This window comes from Palaemon carinicauda, chromosome 1 (genome assembly GCF_036898095.1).
Source record: "Palaemon carinicauda isolate YSFRI2023 chromosome 1, ASM3689809v2, whole genome shotgun sequence".
In the NCBI taxonomy this organism is placed as follows: Eukaryota; Metazoa; Arthropoda; class Malacostraca; order Decapoda; family Palaemonidae; genus Palaemon; species Palaemon carinicauda.
This window is the reverse complement of record NC_090725.1, coordinates 79,158,162-79,183,161: the sequence shown is the minus strand read 5'-3', so window position 1 is coordinate 79,183,161 and position 25,000 is coordinate 79,158,162. Positions and strand designations below refer to the sequence as shown.

At 36.7% G+C, this 25,000-nt stretch overlaps 3 protein-coding genes across 4 annotated transcripts in view; 1 reads left to right on the top strand and 2 right to left on the bottom strand.

Moving 5' to 3' along the window:
- LOC137648144 (uncharacterized) overlaps positions 1 to 25,000 on the top strand; it is an 874,425-nt gene that overhangs the window by 66,305 nt on the left and 783,120 nt on the right. The window lies entirely within an intron of this gene.
- Positions 1 to 25,000, bottom strand: part of LOC137642542 (pyrokinin-1 receptor-like) — a 613,424-nt gene that overhangs the window by 561,261 nt on the left and 27,163 nt on the right. The window lies entirely within an intron of this gene.
- Positions 17,907 to 18,893, bottom strand: LOC137648595 (golgin subfamily A member 6-like protein 22). The gene has a single exon (XM_068381546.1). It carries the CDS (start codon positions 18,891 to 18,893, stop codon positions 17,907 to 17,909), a length of 987 nt encoding a protein of 328 aa, XP_068237647.1.

The window sequence follows — 25,000 nt, the reverse complement described above, 5'->3', positions numbered from 1 at the left end:
GGACGACCGGATCTTACATTGTCAACATGAGAGTAATTTACCGAAATGAAATAGATCTTTTCTTTGGATATAGAATATGCGATGAAAAGATATCGATTAAAGAGAAATGAAACCTAAAGGTTGCCAGTTTGCTGTTTTTCTCTGATATTCTTTGCTCAGATCTGTATTCACCTTCCAGACATTACACTGGAAATAGACTATTCGAAATTAGTGTGAATCATGCAATAGGAGGAAGAACGTTCAGTTATGCTGCACCGATACTCTTCAACGACTTTCCACTCGATGGCAAGAATAGCAAAAATGTGGCAGCTTTCAAGAAAAAACTGAAGACTTATCTTTTTAGAAAGTGTTATAATAGTGACCTGAAAACTATTAAGCCTGAATACAAATGCTAGCGAAATAACTGTTAATGATACAGAGCAAAATATTAACTGGAAAGAAATTATTTTCACACACCAAGGCCCGCCTGAACAGACCTTTGGTGTCTGATTGAGGGCGAGAAATAAACCCGTAAAAGTAAGTAAATAGATCATCTGATGGACTGGATATTAAATCTCCGAGGTCTATTGAGTAACGGCCTCGTGATGGCTAGACTTAAATGTAGATTTAAAGTGATTACGGGATTACAAAAATTGCTCATGGGTTGTAAGAAAGTGTGATGCGGAAAATGTTTCAGAAAGTTCCTCATTTCATAATCTGTGCAGTGTAACTCCATTGTGGTGTGAATTTGCTGAGTCTTTCTGGAATCTGTTAATTGCGTTTATTCCATCAACTTACTATTCATTTGACCTTTATGATACTAAGTTGGGCATGCGAATAAGACCCTTTGATCAGCCATACGAGTTGGTTCCATTTGAGATAATCAGTGATTCCTCAGAGGATTTAAAATATGATCCCATGGAATGCATATTACAAACTTATTTCAGAAATGTAGATGGTAAAGATCAGTGTAATTATTTGCTTCATAGTAGTGATTTGGCTCTTTCCATTAAAGATGTGTGCATAACTGGTAAGAAGAAGGCTGCAGCACCATTCCTTAATTTTTTCAGTAGGGAGATCAAGGATTATCATAGATATTCGTGTAAATCCAAAGCGAGTGAACTTCGATGGAAAATCGAAAAGGAACATTCATCACCCATTGATTCAGACACGATTACCTTGAAACTTTTGTCGTCCTCGTTAACCAGATTCCATAGCCAATATAGGTATCCTCTCACTAAACTATTAGAAAATATTGGCGGTAGCTTGGGTCTCTTTTTAGGAGTTTCACTCCTTGATCTTTTATTGAGAATGACAAAATATTTAGAACTGATTTTAGAAGTATCTTGTGAAAAGGGTTACTTCAGCATTTTTGGAGCAAAATATAGAGAGGTGAAACACCTGTCTAGCCTTTTGATGCTGATCAGCTTCATGATTTGCGCATTGCCTTTTTCTGTCCATTTACTTATCTTAATTAACAACTACGTGGATAGATCCTGGTTTACTTCTGTGACAATGAAGCTTTTTATGTTTGATACTGACAAAGTAGTTTCAAAAGGCGTCACGTTGGAGGAGACTTTGCCATTATTGTTAGCAAGTAGACCCTTTGGATGTCAATTGTTATCTACACCCAATTCTATGAAGTGCTTACTTTCATGTTATTTGGAAAATAGTACATTTTTCCCCTTGAGTTATTTATCTGTTGATGATCTACCCAAGTGTCAAAATCATGTGACTTTACCAAAAATGAAATACAGCATTCAATCAACCATCTTGGAGTCTATCATAAGTAGTTCAGATTTGCTGTCTTGTCGTAGTAGGTGTTTGATTGAGTATGAATCGGACATTGAGAGAAACAATTTATTTATAGTTTATGAAGAGGAGAGTTCAACAGTTTATGAGCTTATTTTTAGTTTAGGGGGAATTGTCGGACTGTATTTTGGTTTCTCAGCTGGTCAGCTTATAAATAATATTGATAGATTTTCTATTCGAACGTTTATTACAAAGAGACAAATGAAATATCTATGGCATTGTTTGATTCTTTTTTTGTGTACTTTGCTTTTTGTATGTCCTTTCGAGAAGTACCTGTGTAAACATCCTATTCATACTGAATCCTCGGTAGAACTTCTTAATAAAGACAAGTACCCATTAGTTACACTATGTCTTTGGCCACCTTTTAATTTAAGTAAGTTGCTTGTATCAGGAGGACTTGAAAGTTCGTATGAGGAAATAATGTTGAATGACTCTATTGGCATATTTGACGCTCTTACAAACCTTATCCAGCGTCTTGATAAAGTGAATGGAAGTGATAAAGTCCTCCCAGATGATCTCTGGAGAAAAAGTGCTTGGTCTATAGAAGGGATAATTAAGAATCAGGAAAATGTAAGTTTTTTTGAAAAATCACTTTTTAATAGATGTTATAGTATGAGCAGCTTTGAATATATCTTCTTTGATATTTTCCCTTCAGTGAATGTAAATTTTATCTTAAACGAATACATTTTCAGCCAAAACCCAGCTATGGCAGCAATTTTATTTATTCATAGTCAAAATGATTTTCCCTTGATGACCAAAGATGTCGTTCCTTTGAACTCTGGTGATACCGTTTTTATTAAGGAAATAGAAGAATGGACAGGTGTTCTTGGGAAGAATATTAGTTTTACCAAATGTGTATCTCTTTGTGTAGACAAATATTTAGTAAGGCGATTGAAATGTCGCTTACCTTGGATCGATAGAGAATATGACATTCAGTCATGCAATATGACACAGTTTGCCATAATTCTAACTAAATTATGGACATTCGATCCTAACAATGGTTCACTGTATGAGGCACTAATTGGTTCAGCAGCATTGACAAAATGCTATGAAGAATGCCAAACAAACAAGAAGGCCTTTTATAAAGTTTTAGTAAATTCTGGAGATGCGAAAATAGGGAGTGTATTTTCATTTCATATCCACCCCTCAGTTCCTTATGCTGGCTTTAAGTATTTTGAGTTTTTTGTTCGTATAATGGCTTCGTCTTTAAAAAAAATTACGGACAGTGATGGTTATACAGTGTCCCAATTACTCGGTGAATTGGGAAGTATAGCCGGAATGATCTTGGGAATTTCACTTCTGTCACTGCTTAGCAAAGTTGGAAATAATGATAGTAAAAGGTGATTCAAAACAATACGTGCATAGTTTTGACTAGATGAATTATTTAAGAATTATATATTTTGTGCTTTTAGTGAGTTAGTGAGTTACTTGGAGAAGGAAGTCAATGCCATAAATTGAAAGCACTCTTTAGTTATGTTCCAACCTGATTTTTTCCCTAAAGTTGCTAATGTATAAGCTTAATATAGAAATGTACTACATAGGAAAATTCAATAAATTGTTGGCCTTCACTTTACAATTTATTCCAATTAAATATACAGATATACTGTAGGCATAAGAACAAAATTGCGTGTAACAGAACATCAAAATTATGCTGAAATAGAAATTTTCTGTATATATGGTCAGTCTCTATGGCATTGTCACTGTCCCATGCCTCTGCCATTCATGATTGGTCTTTAAACCTTTAAACCCCTTTCACATGCAACAACTCGAGGCACTTTGGTGCAAAGAGCAGCGCACCAAGTCGCAATATTTAAAAGAAAATAATATATGCTACACGAATCAACATTTAATTTCTTGTGAACAGAGAAAGCAGAAATGCAAAGCAGAAGATGAATGTGGGTAAAACTAAGATAATGTTTAATAAAAATGCATACGAATCTCTAATAATTGTTAATGAATATATGTACTTAGGGCAAACAGTTAGTTTTCCCAGGACATATACCAAAAAATCTAGAACAAAGTTTAGTTACGGCAACGGGCTATTGCAGTCAGTCATTGGAAAGCTCTACCTTTTTTTTAATGCCTGGCACTATGAGATAGTTCTCACTTTTTTATATCTCGGGTTAAGGTGATGAAAATATAAATTTAGTTAAGCGCTTGCAAGAAAGAATGTTCATAAGTGCCTTTTTTGCTCAATTTTGAAATAGATATCCAAGATATTTTTCATCTTTACAAAGCATTTTACTGATCAGGAATTTAAGGAAAGAGATACTCTTTCTAAAGCCATGTCCACATGATCGAGCATGCCTGACGGGTAAACAGTGATACCAGACCACAATAGTTAGTGAAAATGAGGGTTAATGACGTCAGAAGCGGGAAAACCACAAGCAGGGATCTGGCATCATACAGTGTTGCCAGATCCCTGCCTTTAGTTTTCCCGCTTCTGACGTCATCAACCCTCATTTTCACTAACTATTGTGGACTGGTATCACTCTTTGCCCGTCGGGCATGCTCGATCGTGTGGACAGGGCTTAAAAGAAGTGTTTTCAACGGTCGCTTGAGTTTAGTGGCCATATCAGACAGATCTAATACGTGATCAGAATGAAATAGAAGTGCTTTTAGTTTGATAATGCAATATTTTTTTTCTTCCTGGAGTTAGAATAAAAAAGTGGGATACACATATAGAATTTTTGACTTGCATACAACCCTTGAAACGATTTATTATAAGATATCTACTTATTCTTGAGTGTGTGCAGTATATATGCAAATATCTGTAGGATAGGACACTCATGAATGATTTGTGGTCACTCTGTTGCACAAATTGGAGGGGAATAGAAGCATATTCGTTAAAATTCAATTGTCATATCAAATTCTGGTCGATTTACTGAAATTATGATTATTTATAGTTTATTTATGACATTTGTTTTTGATGTTGTTTATAGTTTATATGTGACATGTCCGTTTTGACGTTGTTACTTTTTTAGAACAATTTATTGTTAATTTGTTGTCTTCATTTATTTATTTCCCTATTTCCTTTCCTCACTGGGCTATTTTTCCCTGTTAGAGCCCCTGGGCTTATAGCATCTTGCTTTTCCAACTAGGGTTGTAGCTTGGATAGTAATAATAATAATAATAATAATAATAATTGATATGATTTTTCCTAGAATTATTTCTTCCATAAACTCTCTCTCTCTCTCTCTCTCTCTCTCTCTCTCTCTCTCTCTCTCTCTCTCTCTCTCTCTCTCTCTTTCTCTCTCTCTCTCTCTCATATTTCTAAATATAAGAAGAGGCGTGCCGTAGTCAAGCATTGCATGTGCTAAGTTTGTCATGCGTTTTTTTGATAGCAGAGCCCTGTTTGAGACATGTGCTTCACGACAGTCAGCACGCAGAAAACAATTAAGTCTTTCATTTCCTTCAAGATTTTAACTGAATTTTACCCCGTATTTCAGCATATACAGAAGACGCCATTCTGTAATTAAGTTTAATGCTGAATTGGACATTACAGTCCCACTTCTCAAAGTTAAATTACTGAAATTTTAGAGTGTGCATAACAATATCAAATTTGTTATTTTTCCACTGAGTCTAGTATCGAAATTTTAGATTTTTTAGAATTTATTGAACACATTAAACATTATAAACTTTTCTGACGAGGGTAACTCTTACCACAGTCATTTGTTTACTTTAAATGGCTAAATGTTCATTCTTGGTAAACCCATAATAACAAGTGTAATTTGATGTTGTTTGAAATCAAGAGTTTAAGCTTAAATAATAATAATAATAATAATAATAATAATAATAATAATGATAATGATAATGATAATAATATTATTATTATTATTATTATTATTATTATTATTATTATTATTATTATTATTATTATTAGCTAAGCTATAACCCTGGTTGGAAAAGAAGGATGCTTATAAGCCCAAGGGCTCCAACAGGGAAAATAGTCCAGAGGCGAAGGGAAATAATGAAACTATAAAACTTAAAAAAAAAAAAAAATAACAAAAGGGAGAGATATTAGACAGAATAGCGTATCTGAGTGTACCCTCAAGCAACAGAGATCTAACCCAAGACTATGGAAGACTATGGTATAGAGGCTATGCCACTACCCAAGACTAGAGAACAATGGTTTGATTTTAGTGTCCTGCTAGAAGAGCTGCTTACCATAGCTAAAAGAGTCTCTTCTACCCTAACCAAGAGGGAAGGGGCCACTGAGCAATTCTAGCACAGTAGTGATCCCCATGTGTGAAGAAAAGTTTTCATCTTAGTGATGTCAGGTGTAAAAGGAAACTGGATAATGTGTAAAGAATAAGCCAGACTAAATGAGTGTGTAGGATTAATAATTTTTGTCGAGTGAAATTTTTTTGGCAAATTTTCTGATAATATTGTTTATTTTTTTGCTATTAAATTTGAAGTGGTTCTTTTCTTTATGTTTCTTTTTTAAATGTATTTTGAAGTGTTGTATGTTAATATATATATATATATATATATATATATATATATATATATATATATATATATATATATATATATATATATATATATATATATATATGAGCTGTAACTTGAGAAGGATCTATTGTGCACTATATGGCGAGCTAAAAAGATCCTCATATTGAAAGTTTATATTTGATTTTGGTAAAGGAGGATAAACCTAGAACCATAGATTTTCTTAATGGTCTAACCAGAACACAACTACCACCTACCTGTAATGTTTTGGTAAAATTTTCACCAGACTTGATAATGTCACTTCTGTATTAAGCGTTTGACGTTTACTGGTCTTAACTGTTTGTTAAAAGTTTGATTTATATGCGAACGAAGAGAATATATTCGAGTAATGCAAATAATGCAATTATCAAAATGGAAGGAATGCCAAGCTATATGTAGAAATAGATGTTGTGAAATCAGTGTTTATATGTTAAGTAATTAAGTCAATGCAATTATATAGGAATGATAGGACTTTTAACAAAGTATATTAGTAAATAAATGTTGAATGTACAGTATTTCCATTCATATGTTAAAAAGAAATTCCTTTGCAATAATTTGCTTGTGATTAAGGTATTAACAGCAGACATGTTATGGTAAAAAATTTTCGAGCATAATTTTCAGGAACAATGTGTTTCATGCTTTCATGTAAGGGAATTGAGTCTTTTTAAAGTTTTGTTTTTAAAGAAGTGAATGTTTATAAGTAATGGCCACTTTAGAGAAAGTACTTTTGTCATCAATATCGGTAGAGAATGAAGTACAGTGATACCTCTACATACGATCTTAATTCGTTCCAGAAACTACTTCGTATGTTAAAACGATCGTATGTTGGAGCAAATATTCCCATAAGAATACATGGTAATTGATTTAATTCGTTCCTCAGCTTAAAAACCCATAATAAATCCCTAATAAATGGCTACACATGATTACACAATACATTAATACAATGTCTGTACTGTATTTAACAGAGGTTTGTTGTCAAATAGAATACTGTGTACCACTTATTTATAGAGAGGTATTAATGGAAATAAAAAAAAAAAAACTAGAAATTCAAAGTTTGTATCATTGAAAAATGCTTTACTGTTTTGTAATATGTTCTTATATATGGAAATATTATGTTGGTTTTTGTAATTTATAGGCAATAACTCTTGTATGAACAGTAATGTATGATCGTATATACTGTAGGCTACACATCGAATTTCTATAACCAGCGGCTTGACTGCAGCATTGAACATTTAAATAAGGTTGTATTGTACTGATAACTTTTCAATCACATGTATTTTATTAGGAAATAAATGTTTACAACATATTTTGTTAACTTTCACTGAATCCTATTTTCTTCTCATCTTTGATGATTATTAGCTTTATCAAAGTCTTTAAAAATGCGGTAAATGCTATGCAGATTACAAATAGGACAAACTTGACTAACTCGCGAATACATTAATCTGTAAAAGCGCTTGAGGAAGCTAGAGGATCCCATAATTTCACAGTCACTGGATGTAACGTCGTGTCTGCCTTCCGTGGGAAGGGGAAGAAATTGCATGGCAGACTTAGTTAATTTTTACTTTGAATCCGATTTTCTTCTCATCTTTTATGATGAACAGTTTTATCAAAGTGTTTTAATAATCTCTGCTCTTTATTTGCAGAGTTCCTTGAAATATCTTATTGTGACAATATTAATGTGAATAACATATCTTAGAAGTCAATTCCTCGTTCTAGCTAAATCCTTGGCGAGATTCCTGAGATGTAGTGTATGACAAGAAGCGTATTTTGAATTTTGTTCAGACGCTGGTCTTCTACAAAAGATATTTCTATATCAATGGATATAAGGAATTATGTCCCAGATGGAAAATTTTGGAAATCATCATTACAGCATTTTGAAAGGGTGTTAGATAAAATATATAAAGACGATAATATTTGGTTGGTTTCAGCGGTGCCCAGAACTGTAGTAGTAAACGTCAAACTTCTTTTAAAAATGAATCACGAGATTAGTAAAATTTGATTTCAGAGGTGTAGAAGTAAGTTGTCTATTAATCTATTACTATAACACCAGTAATAAAGAAAATACTAAAAATGAAAAATGAGAGGCTTTGTGTGTTGTATAGTGAAGCAGATGATACAAGGCTAATCCCAAAAGTAAGGTCTCCAAAATATTTAGAAATCACAGAAACCTTTGAGGTTACGAAACCGTAGAACATCAAATCAATCGACCAAATCCTGGCATAACGGCAAGATTAGTACTAATTGCTTTGAATGTTGCTCATGAATGGCCTAGGCAAGGGACAGTGACAATGCCCTGGCGAATAGGACTGCTCATATAAGTATGTCGGATCAGCACCCAGGCCCCTCTCCACCCAAGCGAGGACCAGGGAGGGCTAGGCAATGACTGCTGAGGACTCAACAGGTAGAGCTATAGGCTCCCACAAACCCACCCGTATTCTTAGCTCATAAGGAGGGCGAAACCTCACAAGGAACTAGAGAGCTTGAATGGATCTCGAACCCCTGTCCAGATGGTCGCTAGGCAGGGACATTTCTAATGTGCTGATTAAATAAAAGTATTGTTTGAAAGCTATTTTAATCGGCTAATGTCCTGTTCAAAGAACATTACATGCAACAATTTGTAGAAGCATATCAATTCTCGTTTTGTTTTTGAAATCTTCCATGTGTGTATTTGCAGTACATTAGTTAGTGCTGACTGTGAGTTTGTACACTATTTTTATATACTTGGTGATAACAATCTGTAATCAACGTAAGATGCATAAAATCCTAAAATTATTTGCTTTCTATTATGATTTATTGCAAGATATAAAATCCATTTTTGAGAAGAATCGTGCAAATGATGATAAAATCATAAGATTTGACATGCATGTTCTCCTAATGATACTAATCAAATGTGGTAAATCGGCCAATTGAAAATCCAAGATGGTGGCCATTTTTCAAGATGGTAGCCATTTTTCAAGATGGCTGCCAATTTAGTCGCCTGAAATTATTTTACTTAAAGGTTTTTGCAGTTGTTCAATTTGCATGATCTAGATATGGATCCCTATGTTTTCAAATCTACTGAAGTAGATACTAATGTTTGTAAAGCAAAATGACCTATTTTTGAAGATGATGTTTGATGCAAAGCGACACATCTTTCAAGACTTTACTGTTTTGTCGAGATGGCCACCAGTTTGTAAGCTTTCCATTTCGTAAGCTTTGTACAACAATGTTCTTCCGGCTATTACTGTCATCATATACAGCTGCAGAGTGATGGGCAGGTAAGTGCTGACTGTAAGCATTGCATCTTCATTTGCATCCTTTCTTATAGGAACGTTTTGTCAGCTCATTGCAATAGGGGTTAGTGTTGTCCAACATATTTGCCCTGTGTCTCCTTTCTGTATCCACCTCCTCCCTATTTAGCAGGACTGCTAGTGTCTGGATTGGAAATGGTCTGGCCGCAGATAATCCCAGCCTGATAGGCTGCACCCATTGTGTATCCTCTGAGGGCTGATTGTGTTGATGGAATAGAGTTGTATGGCTTCTTCTTGTGGGCAGAGGGATCTGGTCTTGCTTCATCCACACTAGCAGCTGCACTTGATCTGTCATAAATGAACACCATGAATCTCGTTAATCTCTGCAGGTCAAGATCACGAATCAATGTTTTATGCTGGCTGAGATCAGTGAATGTTATAAAAATGTTTTGCAAGTCTGCCATGCAAATTTCTTCGCCTTCCCACGGAAGGCACACATATCACATTCAGTGAGTGCATGGAAGTATAGAATCCTTATAGCTCCTTGGCCAAAGGAAATCCACGTTTTCTCAAGACCTGTTTCCAGTAACGATGATAGCACAGATATTTCTATGCCTAGCATGTCTGTGTGTGTCATTAGCCTTAATGGTAATAGATTTTTTGCCAACATTTGTTGCCTCCCTGGCATGAATATTAAGTGCCATTATCCTTATGACAACATAGGGACACTGCATGCAGAGACTTCATTGGGTTGCTATTGGCATCATCTCCTTTTGTGATGACAACTATACTAGTCATTTTTGCTCCACACATCTCCGCAATGAAGTGAAACAGCTCATTATTGTTGCTTGCAATAAATTGAAGATTTGCCAATTACCTGGTTTCTTTCTTGTTACTGTTGCTCCTCTTCTGCATCGTTATTCCCGTTTTGACCTTGTCTCGGATCTCTTGACTTTACTTGTATACATCAAAGACTTATTTGTACCTGGTACCATAGTATTACACTTTTGGGATGGTTACTTCTTTAGCATAGTCATAAAATGTCTTTGAAGTACATGGAATAAGGCTTAAATAAGACCTAATAAACATTTGCCGATATGGAAGAAATGGGCCTTTGCAAGATGGCCTCCATAATTGTTGCCCTTGCAAATTGTTCTAAAGAAAGATGGTTCTCTGCTCCCTTGTGAAGATTACAGGTTACAGGCGTCTGAACATGCAGACAGAACCGAATGACTATCCCTTTCCCAAACTTCGCTGACATTACCTCCTACTTACACAAAGCGAAGATTTTCTCCTCGATCAACCTCTTGATGAGTTATTGTCAAGTGCCCATGAACCCAGAAGACATCTCTAAGACTGCCATCACCACCCTCTGGTACGTACACCTTCAATTACTCATGGTTTGGCCTTCGTAATGCTGGGGCTACTTTTCAACGCCATATGAATGGCATCTTAGGGCACCTACCCTTCTGTGTGTTTTACATGGACAACATACTTGTGTTGTCTTCCTCCAAAGAGGAACACCTCAGTCACCTACGCATCATGCTTGACCACGTGCAACAGAATTGCTTTGTAGTCTGGTATGACAAGTGTACGTTTGGCACCAATGAAGTATTGTTCATAGGGCACCTCATCACTTTTGAGGGAGTCCACTCCTTTCCTGAGAAGGCAACATCCATTAAGAACTTCATCACTCCCTCGACAATCAAAGCTCTGAAAGAATTCTTGGGTGTAATCAACTATTATCACCAGTTCCTGCCAGGTATCAATACCACACTTGCTCCCCTCTACGCCTCCCTCAACGGCAAGCCAAAAGACCTGAATTGGGTCCTCTTCAGGAAGCGGCTTTCTGCAACACAAAGAAAGCCTATCACCAGCTGCTGTTCTCGGTTTTCCCATGCCACATGCCCCTTTCATTCTTTCCATCAATGCCAGCGATGTCGCTATTGGTGCAGTGCTCGAGCAGATGGTAAACGGCTCGCCTCACCCATTGACCACCTTCAGTAGAAACTCTTCCAAAGGGGAATCCAACTACTCCACCTCCGTGAATTGCTGTTAGTGCATTTGGCTTTGTCACTCACCACTTATTAGACGGTACACCCTGTGCCATTTGCACAAACCTCATTCCTCAGTTACACTCCTTCCCTTGGCAGTCCGCCACCTAGTTTGCCCTTCAGTGCCAACATCTCTCCGGCGTATCTGAATAAATTTGCTCCCTTCAACACGTCCCTTTGAAAATGAATCCCGTTGCCGATATCCTGTTAAGAAACACATTGGCTGTCCTTTACCTAGATTTGGATTACAATGCCTTGGCAGATGCCCCATGAAAATATCCAGAGTACCAAGCATGTAGGACATCCTGCACATCCCTCTGTTGGGAGGATGTTGGCGTTGATGACTCCAACGCCACCCTCCTCTATGACCTCAGTACTGGTAGAACACGACCATGGATACCTGCCCCCATGCTCCGTCAGGTGTTCGATTTCATAAATGGCCTTTCACATCCATCGCGCCAATCTGCTGCACAGCTACCAAAGACAAAGCTCATTTGGCATGGCATTATTAAGTATGTCAAGGATTGTACTAAATGCCAAATTTCAAAATTGCATCGACACATGGATTAAGGAGTGGGCCCCTTTCCTCAACCTCAGTGGAGGTCCCTTACCCACATCACAAGAACAGTTACCTGCTTACCATCATTGACTGCTCCACTTGTTGGCCTGAAGCCATCTCCATGCAAACTGCTATGTCTTATGTACATCCGCCGTACTCTCAGGGTGGATAGCGAGATTGGGTATCCCGGAGTATATTACTTCAGATAGGGGTACAACTTTCACCTCTCAATTGTGGGCATCATTAGTAAATCTCCTTGGCAACACTCTTCACCAGACAACGCCTACAATCATGCAGCCAAGGAAATGGTAGATCATTTTCATTGTACCCTCAAAGCAGCTTAATGTCCCGATGCAATGACTCCAACTGGTTTGCTCAGTTTCCCTGGGTCCTCCTTGGACTATAGACCACTCCTAAATACGCACTAGATGTCTTAGCAGCTGAGATGTTGTATGGCGACTCTTTTGTCCCTGCCGGTTTTTTTTTCCCCGTCAACAACCTCCTCTGACAATCTCCAGCTCTTACGTCATGTTGTGGGAAATTTACTCCAAGCTGTCAGACGTAAAATTCCCAAGCAAAGCAACACGTTCCAACAGATTTGCACAAGGCATCTCACATTCCCCTGTGCAATAATACTAGGAAGCCATAGATAAATGCCCCCTTACACTGACCTTTTTTTAATAAATATTTATGTCAAATAAGACTGGGTCTCCATTGATTGCCTTAAATCTGCATATTTCATGCAGTAGGACCTACTTACAGTGGGCATCTCAAAAGCACGGTGCACTTTTTCACATGTATGTCTTTTTAAAAGAGCCATATACCTCACGTTTCACACACACGCTTGTACACTGTAATGGTATTTCCTTTTTTTTTCTTTGTATATATCGGATAAAAAATGACTACATAAGGGGGTCGACAAAGGTGGTGGAAATATCAAAGAAAGTGCAGGAAGGGAGGCTGAGATGGTATGGACACCTGATGAGGAGACATGAGGACCACGTTGGGAGACATACTATGGAGATGGAGGTTCAGGGAAGAAGAAGAAGAGGGAGACCAAGAAAGAGATGGAGGGACTGTGTGAGAGGAGACTTAGAGGAGAAGGGGATTGATGAGGCAGAAGCGCAGAATAGAAAAAGATGGAAACGGCTTATCCGCAACGGCGACCCCATATAAAAATGGGAACCAGCTGGGAAGAAGATATATTGCTATCCTCCCACAATGATAGCAGAATCTGTTTAAGCTTGCCTTTTTAGTTGGTTTTAATTTTTAGGACATTCTTGCTCGGAACTGCTTGTATATAAACTCGTTATCTGTTAAATAAAGGTTAGTTGCATTCATCTCGCCTCTCTGTTATAACCTAACAGCAACCTCGCACAACCTCATGCTGACTTTCACAGCTGGGATGTCACCAATGTGTCTTGGAAGTGCCTCAAAATCACTCCTTCATCTTCATCAATTTCATTCACGTGACAGTTTTGGAGCTATCATACATCTAGTTTAGCCCAAGAGAGGCTAAAAGAGGTTTATCATGGCTTTGCAACGAAGAAAGTTGCGAGCTTTTTATTTCAGTGTGCTTTGCAAACAATGAAGTCTTGAAACGTATGTATCAGTTTACTTTATAAACAATAAATTTTGGAGAAAATGTGTCGTTGCGCTTTTTAAACATTAAAATCTAATTCAGTAGCCTTGAAATCATTGAAATCCATACCTACATTATGCAACTTGGACAACTACAAATACTTCTAAGCAGTACGCCAACTTCTGGCGGCTAATTTGGCAGCCATCTTGAAAAATGACCGCCATCTTGTAGTCACAATTCGCACGATTCTTTCTCGTCTCCTACGCTAGTAGTAAGAATTGTGGGAAATTGGGCTAAAATGGGTGCTCTTCTGTTACACTGTATTGACAGACTAGACTCATCTTTAATAACAAGGTACGGAAAGTTCAGAAGTGCTTCCTCCACTCGTATATTTTTAGGGTTCCACTGAAATGTTTCTGTGGCCTTGTTTATGAATAAGTTTTCCATTCCAAATACATGCACTTCTGAAGTTGCTTATTTTTAATATAAGTGGTAAATTGGACACATGCATGTAGGTCGTCAGTGTTTTGAGCGCCTTAACATGAACGGTATTTCATACATAATCAAACATTTCAGTATATATCAAATCTTCAGTTCTGTGTTACCTATCAGATGTTTTTATCTTCATTTCTACGAAGTGGAAGGGATTTGATATGAACGATTGTCATTGTATGTTTTTTGATGTGTCAAGATGTTATGGTAAGTGTTAAGATGATGTTGACCTTTCTCAGTTTTATCCAAGAAAGTATAATGCTATAACACATTTGTTGATTTGAGGAAACATTTAGTTTAAACCAGTGGTTCCCAACCTTTTTTTCTGTCATTTCCCCCCTGCACCTAGTTCAACCATCCAGATTCCCCCCTTCATGCCCCGCCCAGCCCTCATGCCCACTCGCCTGCCTCAGAAATGGGCATGATATTCCAATTCTCCCCTTGAATATCATGTCTGTGAGAACTGATATGATCATATCACAATTGAATGGCTAACAACAAATTGCCGCACGTACTATGTGGAAATTTTCCGCTTGTTTTAGTTAGTAGGTAGTGCAATTATTTCCCCCCTGGAAGCTTCAAATTTCTCCCCAGGGGGAAATTTCCCCCAGGTTGGGAACCACTGGTTTAAACTGAACCACAAGAAATTTTTTTCACTAGGAAATGACATTTGAGAGTTTATAAAACTTATTTCGGGCACTCGTATTCTCTCGAAATGTTTAGTTACTAAAAACATCGTTTATACTTCAAACATTCTCGATAAATTCATTTTTTTTTTTCGTAATATTTCATATTGTGTAAAACTAAAGTGGTTTCTTAAAAGTTGTCTGCAGAAGGAATAAGATATCGTCGGTCAAGAGATGGCTATGTTTTTTTCTTCTATAAGTATGCATTGTCGATGTCTCACAGGATGTAGATACAGGAGAGGGGGTTCCCAGCCCCCTCGTCCCGTCCCTTTTAGTCGCCTCTTACGACACGCAGGGATAACGTTGGCGCTATTCTAATTGTTTTTATGCCCCCGCGGCCACAGGGGACTGGGAGGAACGTAGAGAGTAGAGGTCCCCCCTTTTTTTTTATTTTTGTTTCATTTGTTGATGCTCGGCTACCCCCAAAATTGGGGGAAGTGCCTTGGTATATGAATGTATAAGTATGCATGAAGAAATTATTCAGACCATTTTATTTAACCCTTCATCAAAAGATTTAGTATTGTAGTGCCAACCCGAATATACTGCCTTTGGTAGAATTGCATTTATATTTTTCCACAACTTCCTACTATTCTTTTAAACTACAGTTTAGCTCTGCAATTGTTTCTCATTCTTAGAAATGCTCGGAGAACCGGGATGGTCTCCAGTAACGAACCTCGTTTGGGAAAGTTGGGAGGTGCAAAATATATTCGAAACTTTTCTCTTGAGATCCGGATTTCCTAACAGCAAGGAGTATTTTCATCACGTACAATTGAAATTCGCAAATCTTTTGTTCGGATTTCCTAATAGCAAGGGGTATTTTCATCATGTGCAATTGAAATTCGCGAATCTTTTGTTCGGATTTCCTAATAGCAAGGAAGTATTTTCATCTTGTGCAATTGAAATTCGCGAATCTTTTGTTCGGATTTCCTAATAGCAAGGAAGTATTTTCATCTTGTGCAATTGAAATTCGCGAATCTTTTGTTCGGATTTCCTAATAGCAAGGAGTATTTTCATCTTGTGCAATTGAAATTCGCGAATCTTTTGTTCGGATTTCCTAATAGCAAGGAAGTATTTTCATCTTGTGCAATTGAAATTCGCGAATCTTTTGTTCGGATTTCCTAATAGCAAGGAAGTATTTTCATCTTGTGCAATTGAAATTCGCGAATCTTTTGTTCGGATTTCCTAATAGCAAGGAAGTATTTTCATCTTGTGCAATTGAAATTCGCGAATCTTTTGTTCGGATTTCCTAATAGCAAGGAGTATTTTCATCACGTACAATTGAAATTCGCGAATCTTTTGTTCGGATTTCCTAATAGCAAGGAGTATTTTCATCATGTACAATTGAAATTAATAGCCAGGAGTATTTTCATCATGTACAATCGAAATTCGCGAATCTTTTGCTCGGATTTCCTAATAGCAAGGAGTATTTTCAATATGTACAATTGCAATTCGCGAATCTTTTGTTCGGATTTCCTAATAGCAAGGAGTATTTTCATCATGTACAATTGAAATTCGCGAATCTTTTGTTCGGATTTCCTAATAGCAAGGGGTATTTTCAATATGTACAATTGAAATTCGCGAATCTTTTGTTCGGATTTCCTAATAGCAAGGGGTATTTTCGTCGTGTGCAATTGAAATTCGCGAATCTTTTGTTCGGATTTCCTAATAGCAAGGAGTATTTTCATCATGGACAATTGAAATTCGCGAATCTTTTGTTCGGATTTCCTAATAGCAAGGGGTATTTTCATCATGTGCAATTGAAATTCGCGAATCTTTTGTTCGGATTTCCGAATAGCAAGGAGTATTTTCATCATGTACAATTGAAATTCGCGAATCTTTTGTTCGGATTTCCTAATAGCAAGGGGTATTTTCATCTTGTGCAATTGAAATTCGCGAATCTTTTGTTCGGATTTCCGAATAGCAAGGAGTATTTTCATCATGTACAATTGAAATTCGCGAATCTTTTGTTCGGATTTCCTAATAGCAAGGGGTATTTTCATCTTGTGCAATTGAAATTCGCGAATCTTTTGTTCGGATTTCCGAATAGCAAGGAGTATTTTCATCATGTACAATCGAAATTCGCGAATCTTTTGTTCGGATTTCCTAATAGCAAGGAGTATTTTCAATATGTACAATCGCAATTCGCGAATCTTTTGTTCGGATTTCCTAATAGCAAGGAGTATTTTCATCGTGTGCAATTGAAATTCGCGAATCTTTTGTTCGGATTTCCTAATAGCAAGGGGTATTTTCATCGTGTGCAATTGAAATTCGCGAATCTTTTGTTCGGATTTCCTAATAGCAAGGGGTATTTTCATCGTGTGCAATTGAAATTCGCGAATCTTTTGTTCGGATTCAATCTTTTGTTCGGATTTCCGAATAGCAAGGGGTATTTTCATCGTGTGCAATTGAAATTCGCGAATCTTTTGTTCGGATTTCCGAATAGCAAGGGGTATTTTCATCGTGTGCAATGGAAATTCGCGAATCTTTTGTTCGGATTTCCGAATAGCAAGGGGTATTTTCATCGTGTCCAATGGAAATTCGCGAATCTTTTGTTCGGATTTCCGAATAGCAAGGGGTATTTTCATCATGTACAATCGCAATTCGCGAATCTTTTGTTCGGATTTCCTAATAGCAAGGGGTATTTTCATCGTGTGCAATTGAAATTCGCGAATCTTTTGTTCGGATTTCCTAATAGCAAGGGGTATTTTCATCGTGTGCAATTGAAATTCGCGAATCTTTTGTTCGGATTCAATCTTTTGTTCGGATTTCCGAATAGCAAGGGGTATTTTCATCGTGTGCAATTGAAATTCGCGAATCTTTTGTTCGGATTTCCGAATAGCAAGGGGTATTTTCATCGTGTGCAATGGAAATTCGCGAATCTTTTGTTCGGATTTCCGAATAGCAAGGGGTATTTTCATCGTGTCCAATGGAAATTCGCGAATCTTTTGTTCGGATTTCCGAATAGCAAGGGGTATTTTCATCATGTACAATCGCAATTCGCGAATCTTTTGTTCGGATTTCCTAATAGCAAGGAGATTTCCTAATAGCAAGGGGTATTTTCAATATGGGCAATTGCAATTCGCGAATCTTTTGTTCGGATTTCCTAATAGCAAGGGGTATTTTCAATATGGGCAATTGCAATTCGCGAATCTTTTGTTCGGATTTCCCAATAGCAAGGGGTATTTTCAATATGGGCAATTGCAATTCGCGAAGCTTTTGTTCGGATTTCCCAATAGCAAGGGGTATTTTCATCATGGGCAATTGCAATTCGCGAAGCTTTTGTTCGGATTTCCCAATAGCAAGGGGTATTTTCATCATGGGCAATTGCAATTCGCGAAGCTTTTGTTCGGATTTCCCAATAGCAAGGGGTATTTTCATCATGGGCAATTGAAATTCGCGAAGCTTTTGTTCGGATTTCCCAATAGCAAGGGGTATTTTCATCATGGGCAATTGAAATTCGCGAAGCTTTTGTTCGGATTTCCCAATAGCAAGGGGTATTTTCATCATGGGCAATTGAAATTCGCGAAGCTTTTGTTCGGATTTCCCAATAGCAAGGGGTATTTTCATCATGGGCAATTGAAATTCGCGAAGCTTTTGTTCGGATTTCCCAATAGCAAGGGGTATTTTCATCATGGGCAATTGAAATTCGCGAAGCTTTTGTTCGGATTTCCCAATAGCAAGGGGTATTTTCATCATGGGCAATTGAAATTCGCGAAGCTTTTGTTCGGATTTCCCAATAGCAAGGGGTATTTTCATCATGGGCAATTGAAATTCGCGAAGCTTTTGTTCGGATTTCCCAATAGCAAGGGGTATTTTCATCATGGGCAATTGAAATTCGCGAAGCTTTTGTTCGGATTTCCCAATAGCAAGGGGTATTTTCATCATGGGCAATTGAAATTCGCGAAGCTTTTGTTCGGATTTCCCAATAGCGAGGGGTATTTTCATCATGTGCAATTGAAATTCGCGAATCTTTTGTTCGGATTTCCTAATAGCGAGGAGTATTTTCATCATGTGCAATTGAAATTCGCGAATCTTTTGTTTTCTGTTGAATAAGCAATCGATGACTGATATCATTATCAATGATTTTGAAAGCCTCGTTAGAACATAGGATGTATTCTTGTGAACTAATGCAAAGATGAAAGATATTTCATGGAGGAGTTTGGTCGAAGTAAAACTGGTTTCACTCCTAGTTATTATTATGTAAATCAAAGTTAAACAAACTTTACTCCTGTTTGTTTTTCAAATTCTTCTCAAATTCTTTATTTCAGCTGTAGAACCATATACAAAATATTACAATAAGATTAATAGTTATATACAAATATATTAGGAATAAAACAAAAGGTCTAAACACAGAAAATGTGTTTAGACCACTCTTTAAAAACTGATGATTTTTTAAAACTATCACTGTTAAAAATTGCGCAAATTAAGTGGTTTTTTGAACTCTTTGCTCTCTGAAACAAGCTTACAATACATTTTCTCACTAATTCATCAAATGTTGGTATTCCTAAAGAAACAAATTCGAATTCTAAGTCAAAATGATGCACTTGCACAACATTTAAGAATAGTGAAAATTACATCGACGCGTGATATTCTTTCTTAATAATAAAAAAGACTAAAAAGACTGCTGTTTGTTATAGACATAAACTTACGCATATTTTTCACCAGTCTTAAAGGTCTTAAAGGTCGCTCATGAATGGCAGAGGCAAGGGACAGTGACATTGCCCTAGCAATCAGGACATTGCCCTAGAGACTGACCATATATTATATGATCAGCGCCCAAACTACCTCTCCACCCAAGCTAGGGCCAGGCAGTGGCTGCTGATGACTCAGCAGATAGACCTATAGGCTCCCCCAAACCCCCCAACCTTAGCTCACAAGGATGGTAAGGTTTCAGACACTAATGACACTAACGAATCTGAGCGGGACTCGAACCCCCGACTGGCAAACACCAGGCAGAGACGTTACCAAGCAGGCCACAGCAACTTTAATATTCAATTGGGCTGAAATTTTATTTGCTGTTCATTCTAGTTAATATGTCATTTTTTGTCGTTAATGGGTCATATATGGTAAATAGTTGAATAAAAATTAACTTACAATGTGTTAGATAATAGCTAATTGATAGTACTTCAGCAACTTTACTTATTATGTACGAGAGAACTGTTATCCTTTTCATATAATATCCCTGAATTATATGGTGATTTTTTTCTATCCTTTTCATAAAATATCCCCCGAATTATATGGTGATTTTTTTCTATCCTTTTCATATAATATCCCTGAATTATATGGTGATTTTTTTCTATCCTTTTCATATAATATCCCTGAATTATATGGTGATTTTTTTCTATCCTTTTCATATAATATCCCTGAATTATATGGTGATTTTTTTCTATCCTTTTCATAAAATATCCTTGAATTATATGGTGATTTTTTTTTTTTTCACAGAAAACTCCAGTGCTCTTGGGTTAAGACTTTTCATAGGTCTTTTTTAAATATTATAATTCATCATTTTTCATGACTGTATTTGATGCAATAATTATATTAACATTACGATAAATTTGTATATTGGAACAAGATTTGTTGTGTTAGAGCTATTCATGATTTTTGTGCTCTTTCACCGGTAGCTAAAAGTAACTAAAAGTTTACTGAAGTCAATTAATGTTCCGTTCTGGTTTATTATCATAAATAGCCGTTCATAGTTGACTAAATCGATCATAATTAGCGGTTCATAGTTGACTAAATCGATCATAAATAGCCGTTCATAGTTGACTAAATCGATCATAAATAGCCGTTCATAGTTGACTGAATCGATCATAAATAGCTGTTCATAGTTGACTAAATCGATCATAAATAGCTGTTCATAGTTGACTGAATCGATCATAAGTAGCTGTTCATAGTTGACTAAATCGATCATAAATAGCCGTTCATAGTTGACTAAATCGATCATAAATAGCCGTTCATAGTTGACTAAATCGATCATAATTAGCCGTTCATTGATGACTAAATCTAGCCCCAGCTATTAATTGACCTCTGAGCATAACCAACTTTCTTTGGAAGGCTGCGTGAAACAGCTGGCGCATTGAGTGCCGAAAATATAATAGCGGTTAATCACCCTCCTCCGAGTAACTAAATGACCCCCTTCTGGCAACATCCCTTTTCAGCTTCCCCCCCCCCCCCCCTTCGACCTGCTGACCCACCCTTGAGGCTCACATGGGTTCTCTAGCATTCTCTTTCCCAACCCTAATCCGTATCATGGAGCCCTTTCTGGTATCGTCCTTCACTCGGAATGCCTCGCTCTAACGCATTGCAAGTTAAACTGGATACCTATTGTCTGATCATGTTCATATGTATGTGTATACACACACACACACACACACACGCACACACACACACACACATATATATATATATATATATATATATATATATATATATATATATATAATGTGTGTATACACGCAAATATATATATAGGTATACTTCAAATATCGTCTTTCTACCCCGTGTTGATGATGCCTGAAGATGTTGCCTCATTGTTTGTATAAACGTTCTTATTGATAATGCACACACACACACATACATATACATATATACATATGCCTATATATATACACATATGTATATATATATGTGTGTATATGTTTATATATACATATATACATATGTATATACATATATATACATACATACGTATATACATACGTATATACATATATATATATATATATATATATATAGATATATACATACATACGTATATACATATGGAGGAGAGAGAGAGAGAGAGAGAGAGAGAGAGAGAGAGAGAGAGAGAGTCCTCGAGTCCTCTTGGTAATGGGGGCCCTCTGTGCACATTTAGGTCCCTTAAATTACTCAAATGTTTCATATAAGAGACCACTTCAGGAGTAGACAAATTGGGTAGACATACTTGATCATGGTAGCAACTTAGGAAATTATCATTTTATATACACCCCTAACACGGCCGCTAGGGGAAAAATGATAAATCACTTTTTGACGATTTAACATGTACAAAGATAATCTTGTCTCTACAAAGGCTTTTGGAATAGAGCATATGATATTTCATGATTAAATAGTCTAAATGATGCATTGTATGTACAGAAAGAAAAAAAGCTGCAGGACTTTTAAGTGACCTTCAAGTGAAATAGATAGAGCATATACTATTTCATGATTAAATAGTGTAAATGATTCAGCCATATTGTATTTTCAAAATGGCTGCAGAAAAAAAAAACATTGTATGTACAGCAAGAAAAATAGCTGTAGGACTTTTAAGTGACTTATGTGACCTTCAAGTGAAATAGAACCCCTTAGCGTTTACTTACACTACCTGCTAATGAATAAATTGAAATAGTAATTATGTATATTATTTTTTTTTTCATTATAATAAAGATTTTGATTTTTTTAAACTTAAAAGTTTGAGTGATAAGTCATTTATGTATCATTTCATAGCCCAAGCTACGCCTATCTTCACTTTAGAATTTTCACAGTTCATTGGAATTCAACCTTTGATAATTGGAAACACTGATATTTACAAAAAAAAAAAAAAAAAAAAAAAAAAAAAAAAAAAAAAAAAAAAAAAAAAAACAGCATGATGCTAGTTGACGTCTACAATTACAGCTGTTGGATGCACATTTTAGGCATTGAGAGCTTATAGAAATGTTATATGGAAGCACGTGAATGCTGTTATCAGGCATCAGCAAGTCATCCATTTTTTTGTTTAAGTCATTCAGGTTTGGATCAAGGAAAGTTCAAGTGAGACAATTCAACGATAAGTTGCTGCTTGAAAGCCTCTTTAAATATGCACCATATAGTGGAGGTCGATGTTGGTGGCTGCTGATTGATAGTCGTAGCCATACTTTGGTAATATAAAGGGTTTTTGAGTTCATCTGTTGGTTTACATAAACACTTGGGCTTTAAAACCTAAACGAGATATGCTTCTGTTTTTTTGTCATTGTAACATCAAGGCCTGGGTAATTGGGATTCAACCCAACACTTTGTAGGAGCCAAATGGGTCAGCTGTCAGAGATGCAGCTTTCATACCAAACATGCTTTTTGCATCGCAGCCATATAGTGAGTGTACTGCATGCAATACATCTCACCTGGGTCTAATTTTCCGTTTGTGAAGAGGAATGTACTTTGTAGTCACCTGTATCAGCTCTTATCCAGAACTCGACAAGTTCATGCTGGTGCAACATGTGCCAGTGGTGATGTGCAATGATAAGCACATCTGTATTGGTCTTATTGCCTTATTGCCTTATTTTTTGTTTGGGTTCCCCCAGGTCCCTCAGTGTGAGGCACCTCGTATAGCCACCAGAGAGTTGCTAATGCATCTTCCGGTGTATTTTGCATCTTCCAGTCTTGGATGGTCTGGGATGCATCTTAGGTATTTATCGAGCTTATTCTTAAACACATCTACGCTCACTCCTGATATGTTACTTAGATGAGCTGGCAGCACATTAAATAGTCGCTGCATTATCGATGCTGGTGCGTAGTGGATTAATGTCCTGTGCGCCTTCCTTAGTTTTCCTGGTATATTTTTTGGTAAACAGTAAAGAGACCCTTTTGGTCCCAGATGTGGTTATTTGTAAGGCACGTGGAATCAAGGCCAAGTAGTGGAAAGTGACTTGCTGTTTCCTGGATAAGTTGACATTTCTTCCCATTTGATCCATCTGTGCCTGTCATACCTCTTAAAACAAGATCAGTCTAATGGTTGTCAGGGTTTTCCATTAGCTATTCAGACAAAAAGCTTTTTAGAGTTTTGTTTTTTTTATACTTAGGCCAAGAAGGAATCCACACAGATTAGCATTGATCTCAATTTTCCTTATATTTTCTCCTCTCGACTTCTCAGAGCCTTTTACTGATCCTTCTATATAGCTGTCAAAGAAGATGTCAATACTTGATGGACTTTTGCAAGTATTGAAGATCACATTCCATATTTTTCAAAACAGTTCATTGAAAGATGTCAGATTCTTGGTCCTATTATGTCTGATGTATGACATCACATCTACAACATGTGTTGTGGCACAGTCGTGGTGATGGAGAGAGATGGTCTTCGGCAGATAACGTTTTCTCAAGCCAAATTGTCAGTGAGCCTTTGACTGGCTTTGCCATATTTTTTTTTTTTCATTTACTAGAGAATTTCTTGGCATTTGGTCATACTGTACCTGAAAAGTTATCTAACTTCCCTTATGTCACATCCTCTGACCCAAACATGTCTGGTGTCTTTTGTGTAAAATTAACTTGATTCTGTACAGTATTCTTTGAGGAGCTTTATTCATACTTTTGGTGATAATATAAAATAATTCAAGGTTTTTCATGCGAATAGTAACACTGTCTCTAGGTCTTGGTAACAAAATGTTCCACTCTGAATGCTTCTTTCTTCTCTATACCAAGGTCTTTCAAGCAGAGCAGCTGTGGGTTTACCTCATGAAACATAATCTCTTGTGTGAGAATATTGTTTAGCTTTTGTTCTGATTCTCCTTTATCTTAAATTAGTTTTCCTTGTAACTTACACACAGTATGTTACAATGTCTTGTCACTTTTTTTCTCATCTCCATTAGTTTCAGGCTTCTTGAATTGATGTCCTACAATCAGCTCAAAGTTAAAAGGCTTAGAACCACTGAGATCTCTGCATGTTTCTTACTGCCTGTATCTTATGGTATAGCATCTCCCACTGATAAAAAGTTATTCTTTCTGAAACTACCTACAATACCAAAACTACCTGTCAGTGACCTATTAATGATTTGTTCCAGGCACATGTTAGTACCATCAGCCTTGAACAGACACTTTTCTCTTCATGACGAACTTCCAAGCTAGGAAAGTTTAGAGAACATCTCTATGAACTTCTAAAAGTTTCCACATGTCCTCCATATGCAGTACAACGAACCCTATCACAAGTAATTTTCTCTACCAAAAACTATGAATAGAGGGTGAATGGTTTGAAGTGTGTGTAGATGCAGATTCAGTTTCCCTCATGATCTGCTCTACTGAAATCTTCCAGCAGCGATACTATTTGCCTTTTTTTTTTTTTCTGAACTCAAAGTTGTCTTGTAGTTAAGTAGAAGCTATTATGCGGATCTTCAGATGCTTCTTGGTACATT